The 24,291-nt window shown below is 41.9% G+C and overlaps 3 protein-coding genes and 1 long non-coding RNA gene across 8 annotated transcripts in view; 3 read left to right on the top strand and 1 right to left on the bottom strand.

Annotated features, from left to right (window-relative positions):
• LOC125750168 (spectrin beta chain, non-erythrocytic 1-like) overlaps window positions 1-4,686 on the top strand; it is a 66,176-nt gene extending 61,490 nt beyond the window's left edge. For all 5 annotated transcript variants that reach the window (XM_049027590.1, XM_049027594.1, XM_049027591.1 and 2 more), the window contains 3 exons: window positions 56-229; window positions 834-876; window positions 1,532-4,686. In XM_049027590.1, coding sequence (XP_048883547.1) covers window positions 56-229; window positions 834-876; window positions 1,532-1,753 — 439 coding nt within the window. In that variant the 3' untranslated portion in view covers window positions 1,754-4,686. The remainder of the gene's footprint in view (window positions 1-55; window positions 230-833; window positions 877-1,531) is intronic.
• Window positions 4,687-9,742: 5,056 nt separating this feature from the next.
• Window positions 9,743-17,842, top strand: zgc:195212 (DUF4554 domain-containing protein). Its single transcript, XM_049028427.1, has 16 exons — window positions 9,743-9,934; window positions 10,398-10,533; window positions 10,665-10,718; window positions 11,014-11,126; window positions 12,523-12,606; window positions 12,734-12,789; window positions 13,143-13,211; window positions 13,692-13,887; window positions 14,166-14,310; window positions 14,574-14,705; window positions 15,005-15,126; window positions 15,263-15,373; window positions 15,619-15,714; window positions 15,937-16,048; window positions 16,856-17,073; window positions 17,666-17,842. Exons 1-16 carry the CDS (start codon window positions 9,914-9,916, stop codon window positions 17,705-17,707), a joined length of 1,707 nt encoding a protein of 568 aa, XP_048884384.1. The 5' UTR covers window positions 9,743-9,913; the 3' UTR covers window positions 17,708-17,842.
• A 199-nt stretch (window positions 17,843-18,041) lies between these two features.
• pola2 (polymerase (DNA directed), alpha 2) overlaps window positions 18,042-24,291 on the top strand; it is a 10,702-nt gene continuing 4,452 nt past the window's right edge. The window contains exons 1-10 of the mRNA XM_049028421.1: window positions 18,042-18,440; window positions 18,924-19,048; window positions 19,222-19,310; window positions 19,532-19,589; window positions 21,124-21,233; window positions 21,356-21,552; window positions 21,858-21,946; window positions 22,271-22,423; window positions 23,382-23,444; window positions 23,541-23,595. Of these exons, the coding sequence (XP_048884378.1) occupies window positions 18,356-18,440; window positions 18,924-19,048; window positions 19,222-19,310; window positions 19,532-19,589; window positions 21,124-21,233; window positions 21,356-21,552; window positions 21,858-21,946; window positions 22,271-22,423; window positions 23,382-23,444; window positions 23,541-23,595 (1,024 nt within the window). The 5' untranslated portion in view covers window positions 18,042-18,355. The remainder of the gene's footprint in view (window positions 18,441-18,923; window positions 19,049-19,221; window positions 19,311-19,531; window positions 19,590-21,123; window positions 21,234-21,355; window positions 21,553-21,857; window positions 21,947-22,270; window positions 22,424-23,381; window positions 23,445-23,540; window positions 23,596-24,291) is intronic.
• The window catches only part of LOC125750522 (uncharacterized), a 14,627-nt gene continuing 13,563 nt past the window's right edge, over window positions 23,228-24,291 (bottom strand). The window contains exon 2 of the long non-coding RNA XR_007400362.1: window positions 23,228-23,562. This is a non-coding gene — a long non-coding RNA (uncharacterized LOC125750522). The remainder of the gene's footprint in view (window positions 23,563-24,291) is intronic.

Raw genomic sequence — 24,291 nt, 5'->3', positions numbered from 1 at the left:
CGGTTACATGTTTCCCAGCAGGCCACTTGCATATTAATTGTTTCATCATGGACAGGTCCTGGCAAAACGTTTACTGTACGCTGCGCAAGGGCAGGCTGGGCTTCTACAAGGACAGCAAGAGTGCATCCAGCGGGGTAGTGTACCACGGGGAGGAGCCCGTGAGCCTGACACACGCCAGCTGTGAGGTGGCGCATGACTATAAGAAGAGGAAGAATGTCTTCAAGCTGCGGTGAGCAGAGAGGACACACTTTTACTCCAGATTAACATGAAAATGAGATCAGGTAGAACGTCATTGATCCAACAAGGGAGTACATTTTGATCTTCTGCATTATTACACAAGCAAACAAATAACATTGATTGGTTGACAGACAGAGAGACAGATGTGCAGTGTGTGGCTCAGTGGGTTCGGATGCTGTGCCTGTGATCAGAAGGTTGCCGGTTCAAATCTCAGGATCAGCAGTGCAATTTTGCTGTTGGGCCCCTGAGCAACGCCCTTAACCCCCAGTTACTCTAGGACTTTTTGGATAAAGGTGTCTGCTAAATAACTGTAGACACATTTCTTTAATTAGACATGAGTATGCATTTCCTGGTAATACTATTGAGTCTTACAGAATTCAAAAGTATGTATTAAGTTACGTATGTACTTCTCGATGTCATATGAAGTAGCCTACCCAGCTTCAGTTTGGTTAACATTTAACGTTAACATTTCCTTTGGGCTTGAGTCCAGCACAGGCCGCCTAGTGGTGTATTAAACTACTCATGTTGCCATGTTGGTGCATCAGAAATATGCATAAACTTCTTGGCATTACATTTCTCCCTCTCTCTGACCACAGGATTGCAGATGGAAAGGAGTACCTGTTCCAGGCTAAAGACGAGGTAAATATTGCTAAATGATTTATAGGTATCAATGAAAAATATGAGATTAACAAAACATAACTTGTCAATCTTTTGGGCGACTGTGAGCTATCAGAATCTATAGGCATCAGGCAGCGGAGGTAATTTGTGGAATTCGCCTCCCTTAAATAGAGGTACAGTTTACTGCTGTGAGCATGTCTCAGGATAACCCCACATATGCTCTGTGCGACCTGGCATCCGGCGACCTGGAGATTAATTACTAAATCAGGCTTCTGCAATCATCATTCAACCCAAAGCATAGATTCACATACTGTAGCTAACTACACTACCTGTATATTGAAGTGTTTGCTCCCTGTAATATGAGCCATTTTTGTCTTTGATTGGACTTGGATTAAAAACCGGCCCTGGATTTTGGGGTCCCTCACGATAAATTTTGTCAACCTGGGGGTCCCTGGCCCATATACCCATGGGACCACCGAGAAGATGTTTGGTTGGATAGCCAGTTCAGCCTTGGCCACACCCTCGAGTGTGTGACGGGTTACTTCTGTATTGTTGGTTTTCTGTTATTCATCTGTCGTTCATATAATTGTATATATGGCAGTGTTGATGACGTACTGTGTGTGAGAGTAGGGTGGTAGTGAGGATGCTCCTCATATTTCCTTCTCCTTCAACTCAGGCTGAGATGAGCTCCTGGATCCAGTCCATCTCATCGTCCACTACGGCAACAGAGGCACCCAGAGACCAGTCCCCCATGGGCCCGAAGGTCCTCACCCGAGCCATGACCATGCCCCCCATTTCCCCCACCTCTGCGGAAGCCGGCAGCGTTACCATGCGCAACAAGGACGGCAAGGAGCGGGATCGCGAGAAGCGCTTCAGCTTCTTCGGCAAGAAGAAGTAGAGACCAAACACACTTCAGGCGAGGAGCTCAACAGAGAAAGAGAACGTTTGGCTCTGAAACATGATGAGATTCCTCATGGTCTCTGTCCACAGGATCCTCTCACCATAACACCCAATCCATACTCCTTCTATCTGTATGGTCTTCATTGGACCTGTAAGATTTAATAGTCTGGGTTCTGTTCGTCTTATTACTATGTAAAAGGTCAACAGTCAGGGCACAGCTTTATATGGGTGAGCTTCATCAGGGGAGAAATCAAGAGGTGTAGAATAACTACCAGTAAGGCCAAGAGTGAACTCGGTGGAAACACATACAGATCCATTTTGTTGTCTTATCCATTAGCACAGCCGTAGCGTTAACCGTCATTGGCCAGATGTTAACAAGCAACCAACCAATGACAACTTTACTCAAGTTGTATAAGAGGTTTAGTTTTAGGGTGTCTTCAGCTAAACTTCTAAATATAATCAGCCTGATGGTGAGCTCCTGTGCTCATGGCCCTGTTCCGGTGTTCTCGTCACAAAATTGTCTGAAGGAGATTGTTTCTTTCGATTAAAATTATAAATATTATTTACTTTTTTTTTTTTTTTTTTTGCTAATTTTAAGAAAATGTTCGTAAGTCTGGGGAGATGCTGGTGAAACTTTACCGAACTTCAGAAATACATGTAGGTCGCCGGTACATTTTCTGAGTTTGTTCAGGTTTTGTTTGTTTTTATTGAAGAACAACATTAAAAATGACAGGAATGGAGAATATTCAGTGTCGGGTTTGGTAAAAACAGCGGAAATGTAATTTTATTGTATTTTATCCTTTTGTATTTCATATAATTGTCCCGCCTCCACTTAACAAATTAGAAATTCTAGTACTGAAGCAGTTATTGGCTTGTTAATTTTGTGGGTCTGTTTGAGAAAACTACCCTTCTTATTGCAAAAATAGTAATGATATGGGGTGATTCTGGTGTCTGATTTGAAACGCTTTCATTTCCTTATGTAAAAATGTTGGCTATTTTTTCAGCTGTCTTTCAGGGAGTTAATTCTGTTAAACACTAAAAATAAAAAAAAAATAATGAAAATTTGTCCTAAAAATGTATAATGATGAAAAGTACTGTCCCAGGGAAGGAATCCATTGGGAATTTATTTTTGGGATCTAACGTTTGGTTTGGAAAAACATTTGCGCAGATCATGGCTCATTTTCAGTGGATGGTTTTTACAACAAATAATTCGTAAAGATTTAGCTATAGTTAATCTTTCATTTTAAAACGCACGTCAGTGCCAGGAATATAGCATAACAGCGGCTGAGGTGCAGTACTGTCTGTAGACATTTTTTTTGTGTCCCTTCTTTGGAGGTTGAGATGTCTGGGCAAGCCCTTGTGGATACGGGTATAGAGATGGTTGGTCTGTCTAAGGGACATAACTGCTGAACCCTGCAAGATGCCCTCTTTGTCTTCCTTGTGTGGAATGATCGCACGCCTATTCATGAATTCTCACTGGCCAGACTCTTCCTGATGCGTGTGTGTCCCTCTAGATTCCAGAAGCAAAATGGGATGATGCTATGAAGCCTGGGAAGATGGACCAGGTAGAGTGTCATCCAGCATCAGGCTGCCACACATTCCTCAATGCCCTTAATTTTATAATTCATGCGTCATATGTTTTTTCTAATTGAGCTAAGAGAAATATGAGGGCGGGGGTGAACTAGAAATCTGATGCAAAGACAACAGCACGTACATATGCACTATACAAATCATACATCAAACAGGAGGTATCTAGGAAATCTAGCTCTCAAGGCAAAACATTGAGAATGAAAGTGTAGAATCCCCGCTAAAAGCTTCAGCTTCATCCGTTGTGCTACCAATGGTGGGGGTTCGGTGCTCTAAGTGTACCTGGCCTTCAACCAGTAATTTGATAGTACTCAGTCTGTCATGGTAAAGGCCGGCCACAGCTTCCATTCTCCGTAGCAAAAGCATGAGCCGTGCTTCCTCATCAGTCTGTCCGGAGAGACTGAGCTCATGAGGTTTGGCTTCAGTGAGATGTTGAGCTTCCGGGGAAGGGGCCTTCAAACACAGATGTTCACCATCCATCAGTTCCTGCTTCGCGCTCTCAGTCTGCTTATAATGTCATTTTTCTAGCATTTGGAATATTTACTTATTAGCTTGTTGGCTAGGTTTCGACATAAATGCCTAACTCATGCTAGAAATGAGCATGAGCATTCTACGTGGTCGGAGAAGAATCCCTTCATCCTGGATGAGAAAGCTGTTGAGTCAAGCATGGCTGATTTTACTAACAGGCATAAAATTAACAGCTTGATTGTTCAGGAATAATGTGACTTTATGGATGCTTTGCTGCCCGTGCACCTGACGAGATTTGCCCCTAGTACCCTGCTCAGGATTAAGATGTTGGGAGATTGATGTATGTTCTGTTGTGTTCTGATTGGAGAAGAATGAGAACTTACCATAGATTGGGAGATCCAGGGAATGTTTTGCAATAGTAGTGTGAAAATATTATCCTAACTCATGAACTATTAAGATAAACACTTTTGTTATTCCTGAGATAAGTGTGAAACTAAAGAAAAATTACTGTATTTAAGCAATATATAAAGGTCTTATGTTTGGAAAATGTCTTGAGTTTTCAACTGAAAATCTGCTTTGATATTTTATATCATAACAAGACAACCTCTTACAAAAAAATGTTGAATAAAAGTATGGTCATCTAAGTTCTGTTGTTAATTTACTTACCCTGAGTCACTGCCACTGCTACAATTTGTTATTGTTTCTACTACTAGTTAGTTATTGCTACTACTGCTAGTTATATATTTCAAAGACTACTGTTTGTAGATACATTGGTAATGTCAGACCTCACGATATGTCAGTGTGCTATGTAGCATTTCCACTGTCTACTTGTATACTTATATCAAATTGGACAAAATAAATGGAAGCTTGAGCAGCTCCCCTTGTCTTTCGCGCATTGTGTGATTAGATTTACTCTGGGTGTTGCTTTGAATGCTTTTAAATGCCTGCGGCAGCGGGGGTGTAGTTAGATATGGATGGGCGGCTGATGGCAAACTATTCTTTACTTAAACCAATAAATACAGTTATTTGGGGGCGGGGGCGGCTGGCTAAAGCCCCCCCTAAAATAGGCCTAACAACACCCCGGATCTGCAGTAAGTTGCCATCTATGGATGTTCAGACTGGGCTTGAATCGTGTGTGTGTGTGTGTGTGAGTGAGATTTCAGAATTCTATATAACATGATGACATCCCATTGAGAGTGCATGCCTGCCTGGTTGGACAGGTGAATTCATTTATGTAGGAATTATATTTTTACTCACATTTATGAATCATCTGTTATAAAGTATTGAACATGCTAAGCAATTCTGTTTCAAAAATAGTCTTAAAAGTGATTTAGCCAAAATGTTCAATATATTTCTCATGAGAATGTTCTGCATGACCTTTCTCAGTTCCTAGCCTATATCCCAAAACTATTTTGCCGTCACCATAATATGGTAATAAAAAATCTAGCTATTAAAAATGTATAGAAGTATTTTCATAATGAGATTATATTTTTAAAATCCTTTAAACCTACTTTTTTTCTTATGAAACAGTATATAAAGCAGTTCCATTAACTGGTGTGTAATGACAAAATATGGAAAGAAACTGCCATCTACAGACCTGTGTGATTTGCAGTTGCAATTATATAGCTGGATAATTTCTTATTATTGAGTTTGGCTGAAAATAAATGCAGTATGTAGCTTAGGACAGTGGTAAACAGGTCTGTGTGGTAGTCCAGATTGTTGCGTTTTTGCAGTTCTGAATCTTGTAGCTGGATTATACGTCAACACACTGTAGTGCAAATCATACTTTAAATGTCTTGTGTCCCAGGACACTCATACCCTAGCACTTTGAACAAAATTAAATGCATTTGTTTAAGTTACTCTCACATTTCATTCTTCAGTTTTATCTCCTCAAAACAGAGCTGTCAAGGTGCTACAGAGGGTAGCACTGCTGCCTTTCCAGGGTTGGTGATGTGACTCCCAGTCCCTTGTGTTGTTCCTCTGGTTGCTGTTTTCTTTCCTCAGTCCAAAGGCATGCAAATTGGTGTTTCCAAAATACCCATAATGTGTGGGCTTATGCGTGTGTGTGTGTGATGGACTGGCTTCCTGTCCAGGGTGATTCCCAGCCTTGTACCTTGTGTTGCCTGGGACAGGCTCCCTGTGCTGCATAAGCGAGTGAAAGATGGATGTCTTTCAATAATTAAAAGCTACTTGAATTTCACATGCAATTGAAATGGAGAAATGGGTTGTTTTCAGTTCTCAGCTTCACTTTCAATTATAAATTTAATCCAAAAATTTATGAAATATCATACATAATGATATAATTGTAAAGTCAATTAACCTATATGACGCCCATTGTCATTGAAGGTATGTTGACTGGACCAGTTTCTTCCCCTCACTATTAACAGTGAAGGCATCCAGGGTTTATATAGTTTGGCAGCCTGTCCTAGTCTCACTTATGCAACGTCTTCTACATATTGCTGTTACTGTTATGTTGCACGCTGCCCTACAGCACCATAGGTCAATGCATCCACTGTATTTTGTACAAAAGCTTTTTTATAACCGTGATCCAGCCTTCAACTATCAGTTTACCCTATTGGGTGACTTTCTTTCTAAAGGGTAAGATTATTCTTTTTATTGTTTTAACTTGTGCCCTGTGACGTACTGCCATCCCATCCAGAACACACCCTGTGTCCTGTGTTTCCTGGTCTAGGCCTCTTACAGCAACCTTGCATCAGATAAGCCGGTTTGGAAATTGTATGGATGGCTCTTTTTGACATGGTCGATGTGTGTTGCCAATCACCCTTAAATAACTATGGATTTATCTAAGTATATTTGTGGCAGAAAGTGTGGATCCTTTGGGTGGTGGAAAGCAAGGTTATTGGCAGCGTCTTATTAAAAGCCTGCATCTGTGGATTAATATATGGGGGAATAACCAGGCAGAAGAAGCCCTTTGTAAATAGAACTCAGTGTCCCTGCTGTTACATTGCGATCCAGGATCTGATGACAAATATCTGAAAAACACTGGTGCACTGGTGGTCCGCAGCTGTCTCCCTGCCTACTGTCAAACCCAGATCATGCAAATTTGCAGAAGTTCTGTGACATAATATTTTAACGAATACAATTAATAATTCAGTTTTCTATGCACAGAGGGATGTGTGATTTCATTCTGTCTCCTCTGAGGGTTCATCTGGAAATATTGTATCCATTACTGCTTATCTACTTTAATTTGCATTTCGGTTCTGCAATTTATTGATCCCAATTTAAGTTGATTCCTCATTATCTCTGTAAGTGTTTTCATTTACGGCAGGATGTGCAGGTCATCATGACCACAGTTTCTAAATAATGTTTTGATGTTAATGTTTAAAGTGTTTATCCAGGTGATCCCATACTCACACACGACAAAGCTGTGTTCTGCAGTGTACGAAGGATTATTATCGGCAAGAGATGTCAGTACTTTAAATAATAAGATTAATTTCAGCATGGGGGTAATGGAGCATGGAGGAATCAGATTTGTATTAAAAAAAACTGCCTTGTGGAATCCCCTTCAAAATATATATAAACTTTATATGGCACCCTACTGCAGCTACACCATCATCCGGGATTTCTTTCCCAGGTTGCTGTTGCGTGTCACTCACTCCATCTCTCTCTACTACCTGGTTGAGTGCATCGTCATGAGCAACAGCATCATGAACACGGTCTTCTTCATCTTGGCTAAGCGCAAAGCTGCCCACTACCTGTGCAGGTCCCTGTTCCGCTGCTGTCTCTGCTGGTCCCCAACTCTCACCAAATGAATGTAGAGCACCACCCAGCTGGCCAGCCCACTGCCCGTCAATGAACAGAAAACATGGCCAATAAGATCACAGGTCCCAAGGCACTCTAATGGACATGCAAAGGAAATATTCACATAATAATACATTTTTTTTTTATTTAAAAGCGCCTTTCAAGACACTCAAGGGCACTGTACACAACAAATGATAAAACAAACATAAAAGCATTTATACACAAATATCATTAATCATTCTAGACCATCCTGACTTGAAATAGCTAATATTCTAAGCAAAACAGGACCATCCAAGACTTGGTGCTGGACGTGTTGTAGATGGGAGGCCACAAGAAGCACATTCGCTGGAGCTCCTTCATCAGTGCCAAGACACTTTACAAAGACACTCAGATGGCCAGGCGCACCCAGCAGTACCACCTATCACTGGACACAAACAAGGACATCCTGCACGCCATGTCCCTCCAGTGTGAACCTTCCACCAAGAAGACCCTGCAGTCCCAGTTAATGACTCAGCTACAGTACTGGAGCAAACCACTGGACTTACACGTCTCAATGGCTAATATATATATAGTCTAATAAATTTTTAAATATGAGTGTGAATCTCCTTTCTTTTCTTAAACATTTTGCTAAGCTATGTCCCATGCTGGGACGACATGGTGGTGCAGTGGTTAGCACTGTTGCCTCACACCTCTGGGACCTGGGTTCGAGTCTCTGCTTGGGTCACATGTGTGTGGAGTTTGCATGTTCTCCCCATGCTGTCGTGGGGTTTCCTCCGGGTACTCCGGTTTCCCTCCACAGTCTAAAAACATGCTGAGGCTAATTGGAGTTACTAAATTGCCCGTAGGTGTGCATGCATGAGTGAATGGTGTGTGTGCCATGCGATGGGCTGGCCCCCCATCCTGGGTTGTTCCCTGCCTCGTGCCCATTGCTTCCGGGATAGGCTCCGGACCCCCCCGACACAGTAGGATAAGCGGTTTGGAAAATGGATGGATGTCCCATGCTCTATGTTCTGCCTCTAATTTGGGTTTTAACTATCACTGAAATTTGTATTAGTATGTCAATGTATTCCTAAACTTTCTTATCATTGTATTCTCAGGACTGAGAATACATATGGTTTTGTGAATGGTCTGCTGCCACACACACTTATCTTAGTGAGATAGAGGTTGCGGGATGTGGGTGGAGAAAGGATTAGATGTGGGGTGGGGGTAACGGGGCTGTCTGGGGAATATGCTGTTGTTGTTCCGACAGGATCTAGTTTAGGCTGTCTTAGAAATCTGTCACCTGTCTTTTTTTTGTAAGCCTTCCCTGTCATTTAGGTTACCATAGCCGTGTAATATATTTGGGCTGTGACTACAAACAATTCTACACATCACTAACTGATATGTTTTAGCAAACTTGATTTAGTTTTCTTTCAGTGTTTTTGACCAATTAATGCTATTCAAAGCATTAGTCAGTGAACAGTTTAGTTTATTTGAATGAACATCTGAATTGAATTGAACACCGCCTTCACAGACGGCTTTATCGAGGCCAGCATCAACCTATGAGTCAAGTAAAGGGATTTGTCACGTTAACAGGGTATATAGTGAAATGCAGCTCTATGAGCAGACTATACTGTGCCATTAAATATATTCTGTTTTAAACCAGGAAGGGGAGATCCAGTGGTTTAGGGTTTGTTGGTTAATTACAGCTAAATAGCAGATAATGGGTCACTTTTTACCTTTTAAATATAGCTGTCTGACAACCAGGAACATATTAAGATCACAATAATGGACTGCATATAGGTGACAGCACACTGAAAATTACGCTTAATACTTCCTAACGCAAAAAATATATGGTGTATGCAAGGTGTCCTAGAAGTTGCTGTTCTAAGCTCTTTCGTTTCCGTGTAGTATTATTTTCTATTGGTAGGTCATTATATGTATAAATGTACTTTAATGACAAGACATGCGTGAGGCGTGTGTTAATGTTTTGTCAGTGGGGGGTAAACGTACTTAATTTTTCATGTTTAGCAGTACAAAGCGTGGGTTAAGGTTGGAGTGAGAGCGCATGTCCTGTCATTAAAGTACATTTATGTCTGAGCAATTTCAGTCTAGCGAACGTTCCACAAGTGGATTCACGTGTATGGAAATTTAAGACAAGTATTAATATTTGTAGATTCCTATAGTGGATAAAAGGTTCGCGGGATATGAGCACCGCCAGTGCGGCGGAAAGGTCCCGCTAAGCGGGGCTTCCGTCAAACAGCCCGCCGGTAACCTGTTTCATTACCAAGTCTCTTCTCTCTCATTGCGTATTTGGAGGAAGAATATTAAACTTACAGCCTGAATTTAAAAATAGTAAACCATGTTAACCCTGATGAAGCAGGTATGCAGGTAGTTAGAGTGGCATGATAACATTTTTGTTATTGTTTTGAGGTGACGGCCATTATCGATTACTAGTTTTTCAGACTTCATCCGACCGTTCGATATAATTACATTTAGGTAAATAGTTTTACAACAAAAGACAGATTAAGGAGCCTCTGGTTGACCTACTTGACTCTGGTGTCTAAGTAGCTCGTTTCCTATGTAAAGGGCAGTTGATATGAAACGTATTTAAGTTTCGGCTGACATGTCGGTCGATTTTGGGCGCCATTAATCCATGGAATATGTATTCTCCCGAAGATTCTCTTAAATTAATGAACTTCAAAAAGTAATTACCTTAACATACTAAAGTGACTAATACGGGTATATTTTGTAGAGATTTAGAGAGAGATTTTGAGAACTAATTATACGTTTAACAGGATTTGTTAGCCTTGCCAGCTCACCATGAAGGTCTGCCTGTTTATCAGGTCATCAGGCTACTGATGGTTACGGTACATCATGCCCAGAAGAAGCAGAAGGCATCAGGAAATGTGAAAGGAGGTCTTTTGGTTTCGGTGTCAGCAGAGACCAGCGGATCTCCCTCTGACCATGTCTGTGGCACAGGTACAAGAAGAAGCTGGTGATTTATGGTGAAATATCTGTCCATCTAACTAAAGCGAAAGCACTAGGCAACCTTTATTGTTATATGACAGAACTGGATTGGATTCAGTTTTGTTTTCGTTTATGGTTTTCAGTTGCAGCGGCAGGTCACTGGTGCTCAGGATGCACATTTGAAGATGTTCAGCGTGGTAAGCCTTAATCTCAAAAGATTACGATGGTGGAATTCTTATATACTGTATATCTTGTATGAAGCAAATTGTCATGATGGTAAGTGGTATGAAAGTTTCTTTTTCAACAACGTCAAAGTTATATGACATTCAAAGTGGGTTAACTGAAAAGTATTGGTAAATGGACAGGATTTTGGATTCAGGAATGCTGAACGTTCATGGAGTAGGTGAAAAAAAGTCTAAGTATGAAAGTGCTTTTTGGTGCATTATACATTATTCCATAGTGTCTTTGCACTGTTCTTTCTTTGTGTACCAGAGGTGACGCAGAATTTAGATTCATCCATCTGCATAGGCTCCCCTGCTGACCCAGAGCAGCTTAGTGAATTCTTAGACATATGTGGACCTCTTCGTTTCCACATCTCTTTCCAGGTATGTTTGAACCAAACTGCTTAGAGAGAACCTGCTGTCTTCCAGTGAGATCCTTCTGCCATGTCTGCCTCTTTTCTCTCGTTCAGCTGATTTTCTTCATAAAGTCCCAGCTGCAATGCGGACCTGAAATGGATTGTCACACAAATTACACAAAAATCAGTAATTTACCTATGAGGTTTCTTAATTAGTAATGTAAATTGAAAGCCCGATGTTCATGTTCATGTTGATCAAAGTTTAAAGATTTCATTTTATACATGAATTCCATTGTCAAATTAGTTTTATCATGAATTCTTGTGGTAAAAAATATTAATATTACGATATTAAAAGATTATGGTGAAGTGGTCCCTGGCAATAACATATAACTGCCTACATCAAACACTAGAAAACAATGGAAAAATGCTAATTTTATTAGTCACTAAACCAAAGTTAGTGCTACCTGTATTAACCACTAGTACAAACACAATTATATACTCAACAGTGATATGGTTTTTTGCATCATATTGTTTTACAATTTTCATGAGATCAATGGACACCCCCTGAATGGATTATTACAAGCTTAAATTTTTATGGGGAATTGGCTTGTCTGGTGCGACACATTCACTCCATTTAGAAATGTATATATTCATCCCTACTGGATGATGTGCAGTGTGATACCAACACCACATCACCGCGCTTATGTGATACATTTTACAACATTTTCTATGGACCTATAATTTCATGTAAAATATTAAGTTATTCCCTATGAATAATTATAAAATTGTCTGCTTAAGACTAGTTTTCTCATTCAATTCATTATACCTGATGATTTGGGCTGTTTAGGGGGAAAATACTAGGAATCTTTTTTTAACTATGACTCACATATTCTTCGCAGTTAATTTTGAGGTTATTTCTTCCTCAAATTGTCCACTGTGCTGTTATGAGATCTATGTGCACCAGTTTACAAGCACTGTCACCCTCCTCCTTGAGGGTTGAGGGTTTTAATCTTGCCTCTGCACAGTCTTTCTGGAATGTGCATGTTCTCCTTATGATTTGTGGGTTTTTTCTTGCAGTGTGAGAACATGCAGTTAGGCTAACTGGCATCTCTAAATTCTCTATTGTGTGTTATTCTGAGATTCCACTGTCACTGTGAACTTTTACTGGATATGCAGTTCAAAAATGGAAAGAACTGCTTACAGGTAGAGTGTGGTGCCCTCTTGTGGACATAGTGACTCAGTCACAGTTCTGTAGGTATTTTTACTGTGGAATGTACTGTAGAATGTGTAATTTTAGTCTCGTTGTTCTTGCTGCATTGAGTAAATCTCACTACCCGGTTGTAACAAGACCAGTGCTTTAAATTGTTAATTAGCATATAGCATAATTTCACATCCACATGTCTGGTATGTTTATGATCTTCCAGGTGAATGGAAGGAGTCAGGTTTCCGAAGGAGACTGTCTGAAGACAGAACAATTGTTACACCGACTCAGCCTTGTCCATGCACAAGTAAGATTCCAGTTATACAACTGTTACAACAGCTATTAAACATTAAAGCCAAATGTAAAATAATATTTACCTCTGCTTGACAGTCTTACACATTTGCATGACTTATCGGGATTAGTGTTTTTCTTAGGTGGAAATTTACTTCAGTTTCAAACTAAATGAAGCCATATACCAGAAAATCTATCGGTAAGTTGTTGTCTATTTTCTGATTTTCATGAACGTTAGGCCACTGAGCAAGGCCCTTAACCCCCATAACACTCCAGAGGCAGCGGATGAATCGACTGGCCCTGCATATGAACCCCAAGCTTTCGTCTTAAATGCCTATATGTGTGTGTGTCTACATCTGAAATGAGAGCTAGGAGGGGTAAACTAAACATTGGTCTGAGTAGAAGATAAAGTAAATAAAATTATATATGTTTATATAAACATATATATATATATATATATATATATATATATATATATATATATATAAAATAAAAGAGTAAAATGCACATGTCTAATAATGTTTTCTGCTTAACCTGATTCCCTTACCACAGCTGCAGGGCGGACAGGAGGTTTGTACTATTGAGCCGCTGCATAGGCACGGACAGCGCCCTCTATCTGCTGTGAGTGCCTCGCTGGCAGTGTTCATTATCCATCCATCCATCCATCCATCCATCCATCCATTTTCCAAACCACTTATCCTACTGGGTCGCGGGGGGTCGAGAGCCTATCCCGGTTCATTATCAGAATAAACAAACACAGTGAGGCTTGCATATCTCTTTTGCTGCTTAATTTCTTAAAAATTGATTAATTTTTAAAGTTTTAAGGTAGTTCATCTGGCTATTTTGTAATATTTGGTGGTATTGTCTTTGGGTTGCCATTAGGGTTAGGGTTAGGGTTGGTATTATTGTGCTATTATTAGCATTTATTCACATATAGACCACATATCCAACAGGAGTAAGCTGCTGCTTAACTATAGCAGTTACACGTGCTATGTACAGGATTCAAATAATTGAAATGATTTTTATTTATTTTGGAGGTAAAAACATTGTTTACTTCAATCAGCGAGTAAAGCTAAGGCTAAGGCTCAGTGTGGCTTGCAGGCCTGCGCCCCCTGCTGGCCCTAGTGGTCAGTGCACCCAGCTGCACCCTGTTCTGGGTGAGGCCTCCCCCCTGCTGCTTCCTCACTCTCTGGTTGAGATGGGTCTGTGTGGCACCACCAGCCTCCTTCCTGCCGCGGCGCTCAGCCCCTGCGTGGCTCAGAATCCTAACTGGCCAGCCCAACTTGTTGACATACGCATATCCTTCTCCTGGCACTTTGCCCATGTTTCTGGGCATGCATGTGTGTTCTTAGCCTTTTCTGTATCCCTGTATTGAAATTAATTAATCAGTTAATGATTTATTAATTGATTGATTGATTGATTAACAATGGTTTCTGAGTACAGCTTCTAAAAGCACGAAAAGACCTTCTTTTCGAATAGAATATTTGGCTTTATTATTATAAATAGTGACAGCTAGACCAATCACCGCTTTATAGCTACTGTACATAATGTGTCATGTTCCTTAATCATATCCACATTTTTCTTTACGGTCCCTCCAATCTGCCCCTGTTGTGTGATGCTGAAGAGCATCCCTTGAGCTTCCTACGTGATCTCACACATTTACTGTCCTGGAACGAGTTTGGTCTCTCTGGAGTACGATGCTCAGAAAACTCTGCAGAAGGTACAAATGTATACTGCCAGAGTGGGAATCAAATGACATATTGATGGGGTGCTTTCTTATCTTGATTTATGAATCAATAACTGAATTAATCAAATCATTATTAACTACAGTTGCACTGTCAATGAAGCTGTCAGTAATTTGTAGCATAATGGTTCTCAACATGAATGTGTAACATGAAGTTTAGGTTTCTAATTTTGCAGCTGTACCACACCAGTTGGCCTTGATAGTGCTGATTCTGCAGCACCGTCTTTTGTGTTTTGCAGGCTGTTTGCTCTCTGAGATGATCTACACTGTGGAGGGGAGCGAGCGAAGTGCAGCTGTGGGCCAGACTCTCCTCCTCTTCCTCTTTCTCCAGCACAGCGACCCCTTCTGCTCACAGCTCTCTGATTTTGTTGGTGAGACAGCCACCTGCTATATAAGACTGGTGTGCCCACATCTGAACTGGGGGTCTGGTGTTTATACACTGTATTTATGGACTGGGTTTTCTACATATGATTGAGAGCCTGATTTTTATGGATTGCTGTCTCCACACCTGCTCTCTTTAGTAATTGCATGTGTGTCAAACCATCCACTGTGTTATAGTGTCTTTTTTCAAGAAATTTATCAAGGGCAGTTGACATGAGTACATAATCTAGACTCACTGTTTTCCCTTTATAAAGTTGAACCTGTTTGTTGTTTTTAAAATCCCTACTAGCCAGTGAGGAGCTTCTAGTGCAAAATCTGGACCGGATTCTTCAGCACAACCGGGAGACGGTGAAGTCAGCGCTACACTCTCTTCTCCAGCGCACACTGAGTGGTTCTTTAAAGAGACAAAAGGCAAGTCTGCCACAGTGTCTATGTCATCATGATGTGTCCGCTGCTCACACATAGGTGGGCAAACCCACTGAGACACACAAGCAGGAAAGTTTGGAGATGGTTTGAACTTCAAAATGAAGGTTGTCTGGTGTCCCAGGCTCAGGCAAAGATGCAGGCTGCCATCCCCGTCATCCTTAGCTCGCTGTCCAGTGTGGTGAGCAGCAGTAGCAGCCTGGCTTTCAGGACCACCTGTCTGAACAGCATGAAGGTACTTTTACAGAGCAACCAATGAGCAAGTACAGTGGTAAAGTTTGGGAGAGTCTTCAGGGCTGATGAAAAGCTTTGGGAGAGTTTGAACAAATCACAAAAGTGCCAGTACAGTCTCAGTCAAATTCCTCTGTTCATCCAATTATTTCATCACGTAACCTTATGGAGGTTTAAATGGATTGGAGTCTCTGCCTTTTTGTGTGATCTAGTGTATCTGTGTGCCTGTGTCTTGATACTGGTCTATAGGTGCAGGACACTAAGGAGCTGGGTATCACCCTGAAGCAGGCTCTCCTGGATGTCACACAGAACCGATTCATGCCTAGCCGCAAATGTAACAATAAGGTAAACTGCTTTCTTCAAAGACAGTTATGTATAACATCCCTGCGTGGCATTGAATGCTCTACCTGTTGGAGCAAATCAATCAACAAAGTCTTCAGGGACTTTCCTGTTAAATAAAATTTAAAAGCTGTCAAAAAAAATCCATGAAAGATTAGTTATCCTACACGTTTTAAATATAAACGAATCATGTCTGATTGGGTACTATGAATTATGTGTTTATACCAGTGTTTGCGGAGGGAATCAGGAGACGGTGATGTGGACAGTTCTGACCATAAACATGCAGCACTGACGCAGGAGGACAGTTCAGGGAGTTTGATTGGTGCTCTTGACCACAAAGGTGAGCACTGGATATGAGGCAATAGAGGTTCACTGTTCTTTATACATCACAAACTCTATACAAGTTTTGACATTCGCACACTTGGTTAAAGTCACAATAGGAACGTATTACACTCTGAATCAACTTTATTCACACATTAACAACCAGCAACATAATATGTATATGAATAAGAAAAATGAGAAAACTGGATTAGGTGCAATGGCACAAACTACCCAGACAGATCAGTGGAGAAAAACCAATACAGATGCATGGTGTTAACTGAATGACAAAAGAGAATAAATATTATGCCTAGAGACAGCAGTATGAAATAAATGTAAAAAAATATACAACGGATGAATAAGAATGAGGGGGAGGAAACAATATCAATTTTACAGGGAATATGAACTGACTGAATGTGAAAAAAATTATATTGTTTTTAACATGTTCCATTAAAATTTCCCTTTAAATGACTGTGTTGCGATATCCCTTTGTGACTCTGACATCACACCTCCATAGGTGGGGGTTTGAATCCAACTTCCACACTATGTATGTGTGAATTTTCCATGTTCTTCCATTGGGTGGGTCTCGGATGGGTCTCCTCTGGCAGTCCGTAGACCTATGTGGCATCTGTGAATTGCCCAGAGTGTGCGTGCATATACCCTGTGATGTTCTGGCATTCCGTCCAGGGTAACTCTGCAATGAGAAACATTTGAATTTACAAGTATAACAGTGGCAGATTAATACTAATGAACATGACACAGCTAAAAGCGAGCTCTGTGTTGTTGCTGGGCATCCATGCTGTGCTTTGGTTACTGTGTTGTTGAGCAGAGTTAGATCTGGAAGCCTCACACAGCCAGACTGGTGGTGAGTCCACTACTGGGAAGAAGCCACGAGTTGCCGGGGTCAGCACACACCCCTTAGCTCACAAGCAGACATACACGGATCCCTGGAAGACAGCCCAGCATGACATACCTCAGCCCACTGCCACGGCCCACACAGCGTGCAGCGACCCTGTGCCTCGTTCTCTGGGTCAAGACAACCACGAGGTGCATTGCAGCTGTCATGGATCACCTGCACTAACCCAGTCAACACTCTATCTGACCCCCTAACCTGGTGATTGCATTGTATGAGACTAGAATCCATCCATCCATCCATCCATTTTCCAAACCGCTTATCCTTCCGGGTCGCGTGGTGCACGGAGCCTATCCCGAAAGCAATGGGCACGAGGCAGGGAACAACCCAGGATGGGGGGCCAGCCCATCGCAGGGCACACTCATACACCATTCACTCACACATGCACACCTATGGGCAATTTAGCGACTCCAATCAGCCTCAGCATGTTTTTGGACTGTGGGGGGAAACCGGAGTACCCGGAGGAAACCCCACGACGACATGGGAAGAACATGCAAACTCCACACACACGTGACCCAGGCGGAGACTAGAACCCAGGTCCCAGAGGTGTAAGGCGACAGTGCTAACCACTGCACCACCATGCCGCCCCCTGAGACTAGAATGTTTAGATTAATTGCATTGTGTTTTTAAAAGCCTTATTTCTGTTATAAATGGCATTTCTGTATGTAACACTTTAGCTGTCTGTGGTGTTTTTTGAGTTTCACCCATTCTGTTTCATTACCACAGGAGGACCAAGTCTGGTTGCACATGTTTGACTGGGACTGCTAGCATGTTGCGTTCTGGGAGACTGCTCTGAGACTAGCATGCTGCAAGGAATTTGGTCGTTTAACAAAGGCCTTCTCCATAACCTGTGTCTGCATTGTTCAGTTCACTATTAGTTAACTATCAATGTTAACAACAGTATTTCCTGATTTGTGTGTATCAGAACTATTACAAAGTATGTATTAGTTTATTAAACTTAAAAATATCTTTAAAAACCGGCTGTACACTGTATATTCTTCTTCTACATATGAACTAAAATGATATTCATTTGGGGGCGTTTCTTTAAGCACGAGGGCGTTTTTGATTGGTTGTCAGGCCCCTGCCGTAAAGCGATGGCGGGATTTTTTTTCTAGCGACAGCAGGGACAGAAGGGAATTGTAATTGTATATTTATATTCTGTTTATTTTATAGAGTGTTAACTAAGATACATAGTTACACGTTGTTTGTGTGGTTAACATCCTCGTTTTGGTGTTTTCCAATTAAACACATTGCTTGACGATTGCTCTAAATTTGGAGTATACTTAGCTAGCAGCTCGTGTACCGAAGATCGGACAGTTGATGAATATTACTAGTAAAAGCTACCAGCAAGTGTTTCTGGATTCTCATAAGAGCCTGACTACTTTGATAGTTCGCTAGTTATTTTGGTGTAAAGGGATGGAAGCGGTCAATGTGGAAAGTCTCAAGGAGGAGTTAGACCTTTTCGGTATTGCGATTTCGGATGAGGCGGTACTGGAGCGAAGTAAGTGCAAGTTCCGTATCTTACATGTCACGTAAATGTATCTCTAAGTAGTTAAAGTTCTCCAAATGGGCAGAATTATCTTGTCACTATGCAAACATATGGAGTTAATCCCATTGTATATTTCGAAAAAAATAGGTAACTATATGGTTTGCATCAACACGTAAATAACATGGCTGAACGTATTTATGGCTGGGGGATATGATTGCTTTAAAAACCGTATTATTTCGGAATGGGTGAGGAAAAACAACGGGAAAAGTGAAAATGTCTATACACATAGTAAGTCTTTTTCACTGAGATTTAAGTTTTTCATATGGGCTATTCTTAAGAATAACGTAATGATTTATGTACCCAGTCTCGCATGAAGATTCGATATAGCTTAATCTAGTATAAACAAATGGCACCTCGTTTAAGAAATACTTCAAACGACCGTAACACTATTATTCTCATCTGCTGTCCATTACTGCCTCCATGTCTCCTCCTCAGTGCAAGAGCAGTGTCTCTGCCATGGACTGCAGATCAGCGAGATCACCGCAGAGTGGATAGCGTATAGCACCACCAGGGGAAAAGTGAATCTCAACCTGGATGCGCTGGAGCAGTTTGAGCACGAGGTGAGCCGGCTGTGGTTATGGTATAGGCAAAACGAGTGTGAGAGTGTGCATCGCGGTATGCACTTGACAGAAATTGTGATTGGTATTCAGTGTTTTGGGAATGTTTTATGAACCAGTATTATTATACAAAATCATGTAAAAAAGATTTGGTGTGTTTTTGTTTTGCTTTGCAGGTACTCAGAAAGAGAACAAAAAAGCAGAACACATCTAAGAAGGCAGAACCGAAGAACATAATCCGAGATGTAAACTCACTTCAAGATCTGTATCCTCTTTGGTTACTGTACTTCCCTTTGAAGTGTTTTCTTAGAGAACAGTATCAAAATAAACTAACTGGATAGGGTGTAGCCATGGGTACAGTTTGGAATGACATTATTAAATGGCCAACCACGGCATACTGCCACCCAAACCTCTTTTAGGTCGTTAGTCCCTGAGTCGAAAGTGGATGAATGTAGGTACAAAACTTCCTTAACTCCTCATCATTAGGATTGAAGCTGAGGAAGAAGATGAAAACCTACTGGACTCGTACTCCACCCCAGCCAAGGTGAGGTCCTCTGCACGCCCAAAAGTGTTTTTTTTTTTTAGGAAAGTTTATTTGTGCAGTTGCTACAAGCATGAGTTTCATTTTTGGTACCATGCACTAACAGTTCAATACATGCCTCTTTACGTAATTGGTACTAGTCCATCTTCTGGCACGCACACCAGAGGGAATGTGCAACCTTTCAGCCGGTGAATGGAACCATGCAAATTCCTTGCACAGACCCGGAGGCAGGATTCAAACATCAAACCTTGGATAGGTTTTGCTCACTGTATACTTCGTAACCATCCGCTGCAGGATTTTGCGAACATGCAGACCTTTGTAGCGATGTAATTGTGCCTTGTTCTCTTGCGAATTAGACTAAAACATCAGAATCCCCATCATTTGAGGGAGTGCAGCATTGTACAGTATTAGAAAATAATGTACAATGTACTTTACTGTATTTAATGTTGGCAATGTCTTACTATGCATAATTTATCAATTAAACCATATGTATGTGCATGAAAATCAGGCTATACATGGGGTCTGCGGATGGTTTGCTGTTACCTATGGTTTAGGTTGTCCGTTGTCTTGGGACGTATCACCCATGTATATGGGGGCTACTGTATATTTATAAAGTTGCATTAATTTAAGTCTCACTTTTAAATGTATTTTGGGAAAAACATATTAATTATGCTTTGACAGAACTGTAAAACAAAACCAATATGAAACCAATACCCGCTAACCATTAACTGCAAATGGTGTAGCCTGGTCAGAATTTTATCAGAGCACAGTAATTCATTTAAAATTGTTTTAAATTGGAACTCTGAATTTTCCTTCAAATCCTTCATACTTTATTGCCAGTATGAATGTGAAATGGGTGTTGACCTGCAATCATAATGATCTTAAGGTTTTAAAAAGTTTTAACTTTAAGTTGTGCAAAGTCTGGCATAAACGGATGGCTGAGTAATAATCATTTGAGTAACAATCTTTATGTATAGTCAGTAGGTGTCACTGTTGCTTTGCATTTGTTTTGCTCTGACACCATTGCAGGGTAGTTCCATCTCCTTATGGAACGTTAACGTGCTAATGCCTTCTTTAACTCGGAATTAAGTGTCGAAAAACAGATTTAACATTGAAGCGGCAAACACAGATATGTTGATGTAATGTTGTGTGTGTATATACCATCAGTTTTCAGCCTTCTGCTTCAGCTGTTCACTTCCAGACAGGCTTTCCACTGTGCCTCTCGCACTAGTGTTCCCAGGTGCCTTAGGAATGCACCCATCCAGAACGCTCCTGCCAACTCAGGCCCCCTCAGCTTCTGTAAACACTCCGAGCTGCACGTCACTCAGCCAGCACCAGGCTGCTTGGCATAACTGTGGGGATGATTAAATAGCCCAGCTCAATTGTGCTTGACGTCTACTTAGTCATGCTGTTAATTTTGTGCTTGTAATTTGAACAGACTTTGAGGATTTACATCAACACAGAGCCCCGACGCTGTGACGTAATGGAGAGATGTAGCGTGTGATGACATGCATGTGTCGATTTGCGTGTTTTTCAGGGGTCTCAGAAACGCGCCCTGACAACCCCAGAGCATCCTCGTTCAAAGAGGAGTGCAGCACTGATGACCAGCCCCCGAACGCTCCTCTCACCCGCCAGTTTCTCTCCCAGGTACCCGCCCCCCCTCCACCTTCCGATATTCTCTCTCCCATCTCTCCTACATGCTTCTGCTGGTACCCTCTGTTCTACAGTTGGTCTCTCCCTCTCTCTACCCCCTCCCTCCCCCCACTTAGTGTAACCCCCTCTCAGAAGTACAGCTCACGCGCGGCTCGCGGAGAGGTGGTCTCCACATTTGGTGTGGTTCAGGGCACCCGCTGGACTGGCCAGAAGAGGAAGGAGCCGCTACGGGTGGAGCTGCTGGAGGGACAGGAGAACTTGCTAAGGAACAGCTACAAGTTCATGTTCCAGAACCTTCGAGACATCCGTACCGGTCAGTCGCTGTTTTAAATTGGGCCTCGTGTGTCTATAGAAGCCGGTGAAGCTTTCAAGCAGAAAATCTGATCCTCTGCATGAAGAAGATCCTTTAACATCTTAGTCCCATGGACATTTTCATCGGCGTGCAAGTTCCCTTCTTGTCAGACATGCTGTTTGGTCCTGAATGGATTCTGTGGCCCTGGAGATCAATGCTGGCTGCTACATGTTTGTGGTTTATGGTGCTTTGACTCGGTCTTCTCTGGCAGTTGTTCTCAGACAATTTGGAATCTAATGTTTGCATGTGCACATATTTCCCCTCAGTCCTGAGTGACAAGGTTGAAGAACTAGGAGAAGAACTGAAGTCCCACTTCAGTATTGAAGAGTTCTCCTCGGTCTCAGTACCTACACAGGTATTTTCCTGTCCCAGTTCTTTTGCTGTATTCCAGAGTGATAGATCTTATGTCACTTAATTTCCGTGGTCCTTAAAGACTCTTGATCCTGTTTAGTTTATAAATGGTCATCTGTCCCCCCCCCCCCCCCCACACACACACACACACACACACACACACACACACATACACTCCAAGTAAGCCTCAGCCACACCAGGTCAGAGCTAAAATGATCACTCCAGTTTTTTAAAAGACGTCCATCGGATACCTAATTTTTCTTTTTGTGTGTTTTTAATGGAGTAATAGTGTCTAGCTAAGGTTGTGCCTTCTTTTGGCTGTCTGCAGGACACACTGACCATCCTGGGGCGGGTGTGCTGTGACAGCAACGGGAAGCTCAACGCCCAATCCGTGCAGCTGGAGCCAGGGCAGGAGAGAGGAGGGCGACCGGTGCCTGTGGACCTGTCCGAGCTCAAGGAGTACTCGCTGTTCCCAGGGCAGGTGAGAAGCCTTGGGTAATGATGATCTGTTAACTGATCCACAGACCTCTCGGTTATGGCAGAGGATAAGGTACTAAACTGTTAAGATCTAGAGGGAGCAGCTTGCAGAAGGAATTGTACTGATCTTTGGGAAATACTGACATGCAAGGTCATCAAATGCTAAACTCTGTTCACTTCCTGCTAAAATGCTGGCATATGTCATACGTACATATATGAAATAAATGATACTTTAGGTCTTAGTGTAATCAGTGTATACGGAGACCCTTATTAATTACAGGAGTTGATTAATTAAGGCTCAAACTTTGCAGCAGGTATAATTAAGCATACAACTACACAATTTCCTGCCAAAAGCATTAATAGCAGGTTTGTGTAGATCCCAATGCCCCAGTGCAGTGATGGGGACACTATGCTGTAATAGTGCTGCCCTTTGGATGAGACATAAAACTGAGGGTCCTGACTCACTGAGGTCATAAAAGATCCCTGGGCATCTTTCGAAAGAATATGGGTGGTACCCCGATGTCCAGGCTAAAATTTCCCATTGTGCCCCTATCATCCTCCTGATCATCCCCTATGATCAGCCTGGAGTTCTCTCCAGCCCCTTCACCACCTTAGCTGCTGTGTGGTGAGCGTACTGGTGCAGAATGGCTGCCGTTGCATCATATACTTTTGGTCATATGGTGTATTTCTTCAGTAGTCTTCATTATCATTAAAATATTTATTATATATGTATTATAGCTGTAGTTCATAAAGCGTGTAAGAGGTTTGATGACCTGTGTTTGAGATCTTTGGTTTAGAAGAGTCAAAGTCCGAATCAGAACTTGCTTTATTGCCGGTATATGTGAATGTACCAGAATTGTTTGCGGTGCTGTGCCAAATATGAAGTATAGGACGGTCTTTGTCACATGTAGGCTGCATCACTTAGGTGCTGCTCGATGGTGACTGAGGTCTTCTTTCTTCAGGTGCTCATCATGGATGCGATGAACACTGCAGGAAACCGACTGGTTCCCACCAAACTGTATGAGGCAGGTTCCATTCCTCCATTCCCTGATAGTAATGCAGGGCCCCCATTGTAGTTGCGTTTGTGTATGACTTTTGTTTTGTCTCGGCTTGGTCTGCAGGGGGTGCCCCTGCCCTTCTATTCTGTGGATGAAGAGAAGCAGGACATGTCAGAAGGTGAGGCAGCAGAGAGATTGCGTTTCCCCATATTTTGTGTATGTATGGTTCTCCGACTGCATTTTTGTCTAGTTTTAGTGTGTGCAGAGTTTGCAAGTTCTCCCTGTGTCGCGGTGGTTTCCTTTTGCAGTCCAGAGGCATGCAGTTGCTAATAGTTGGTATTCATTTCCCACTGTATGTGCTTGTGCATGTGCCCTGTGATGGACTGGCATACTGTCTAGGGCAGGGGTAGGGAACCTGATCCCTGGAGAGCCGGTGTGGGTGAGGGTTTTTGGGACGGCCTCTCAATCAGCCAATAACAGTGGATTCCAGGGACTGGAGTTGAGAATCGCTGCTGTATTATTGGCTGCCTGAGAGGTCATCCCAAAAACCCACACCGGCTCTCCATGGATCAGGTTCCCTACCCCTGGTCTAGGGTAAACCCCAGCCTTGTGCCCTTCACTGTTTGGGGCTGGCTCAAGGTGCCCTGTGACCCTGACCAGGATAAGCAGTTGGACGATAGATGGATTTTAACTGTGGTATAGGAAAGAAATTAGTATTTCAATAAAACTTTTCACTTTTTGGAAGGTGCAGCATATTAAAGTACAGTGTATAGTTTTTTTTGTACGGTTTTGTGCACCTGTTGCGTGCCTTATCAGATGTTTTGGACCAAAATACAGCTGAATATATATATATATATATGTTCACTTAGTGGCC

This window comes from Brienomyrus brachyistius, chromosome 10 (assembly GCF_023856365.1).
Source record: "Brienomyrus brachyistius isolate T26 chromosome 10, BBRACH_0.4, whole genome shotgun sequence".
Lineage (NCBI taxonomy): Eukaryota > Metazoa > Chordata > Actinopteri > Osteoglossiformes > Mormyridae > Brienomyrus > Brienomyrus brachyistius.
This window is presented reverse-complemented; position numbering and strand designations above follow the sequence as displayed.

What these genes read in the sequence shown, in the direction of transcription:
- zgc:195212 (XM_049028427.1), top strand. Translation starts at nt 9,914, where the DNA reads ATGTTAACCCTGATGAAGCAG. An exon ending in ATATACCAGAAAATCTATCG is followed by an intron (nt 12,790 to 13,142) that starts GTAAGTTGTTGT and finishes CCCTTACCACAG; the next exon opens with CTGCAGGGCGGACAGGAGGT. An exon ending in GCCGCAAATGTAACAATAAG is followed by an intron (nt 15,715 to 15,936) that starts GTAAACTGCTTT and finishes TGTTTATACCAG; the next exon opens with TGTTTGCGGAGGGAATCAGG.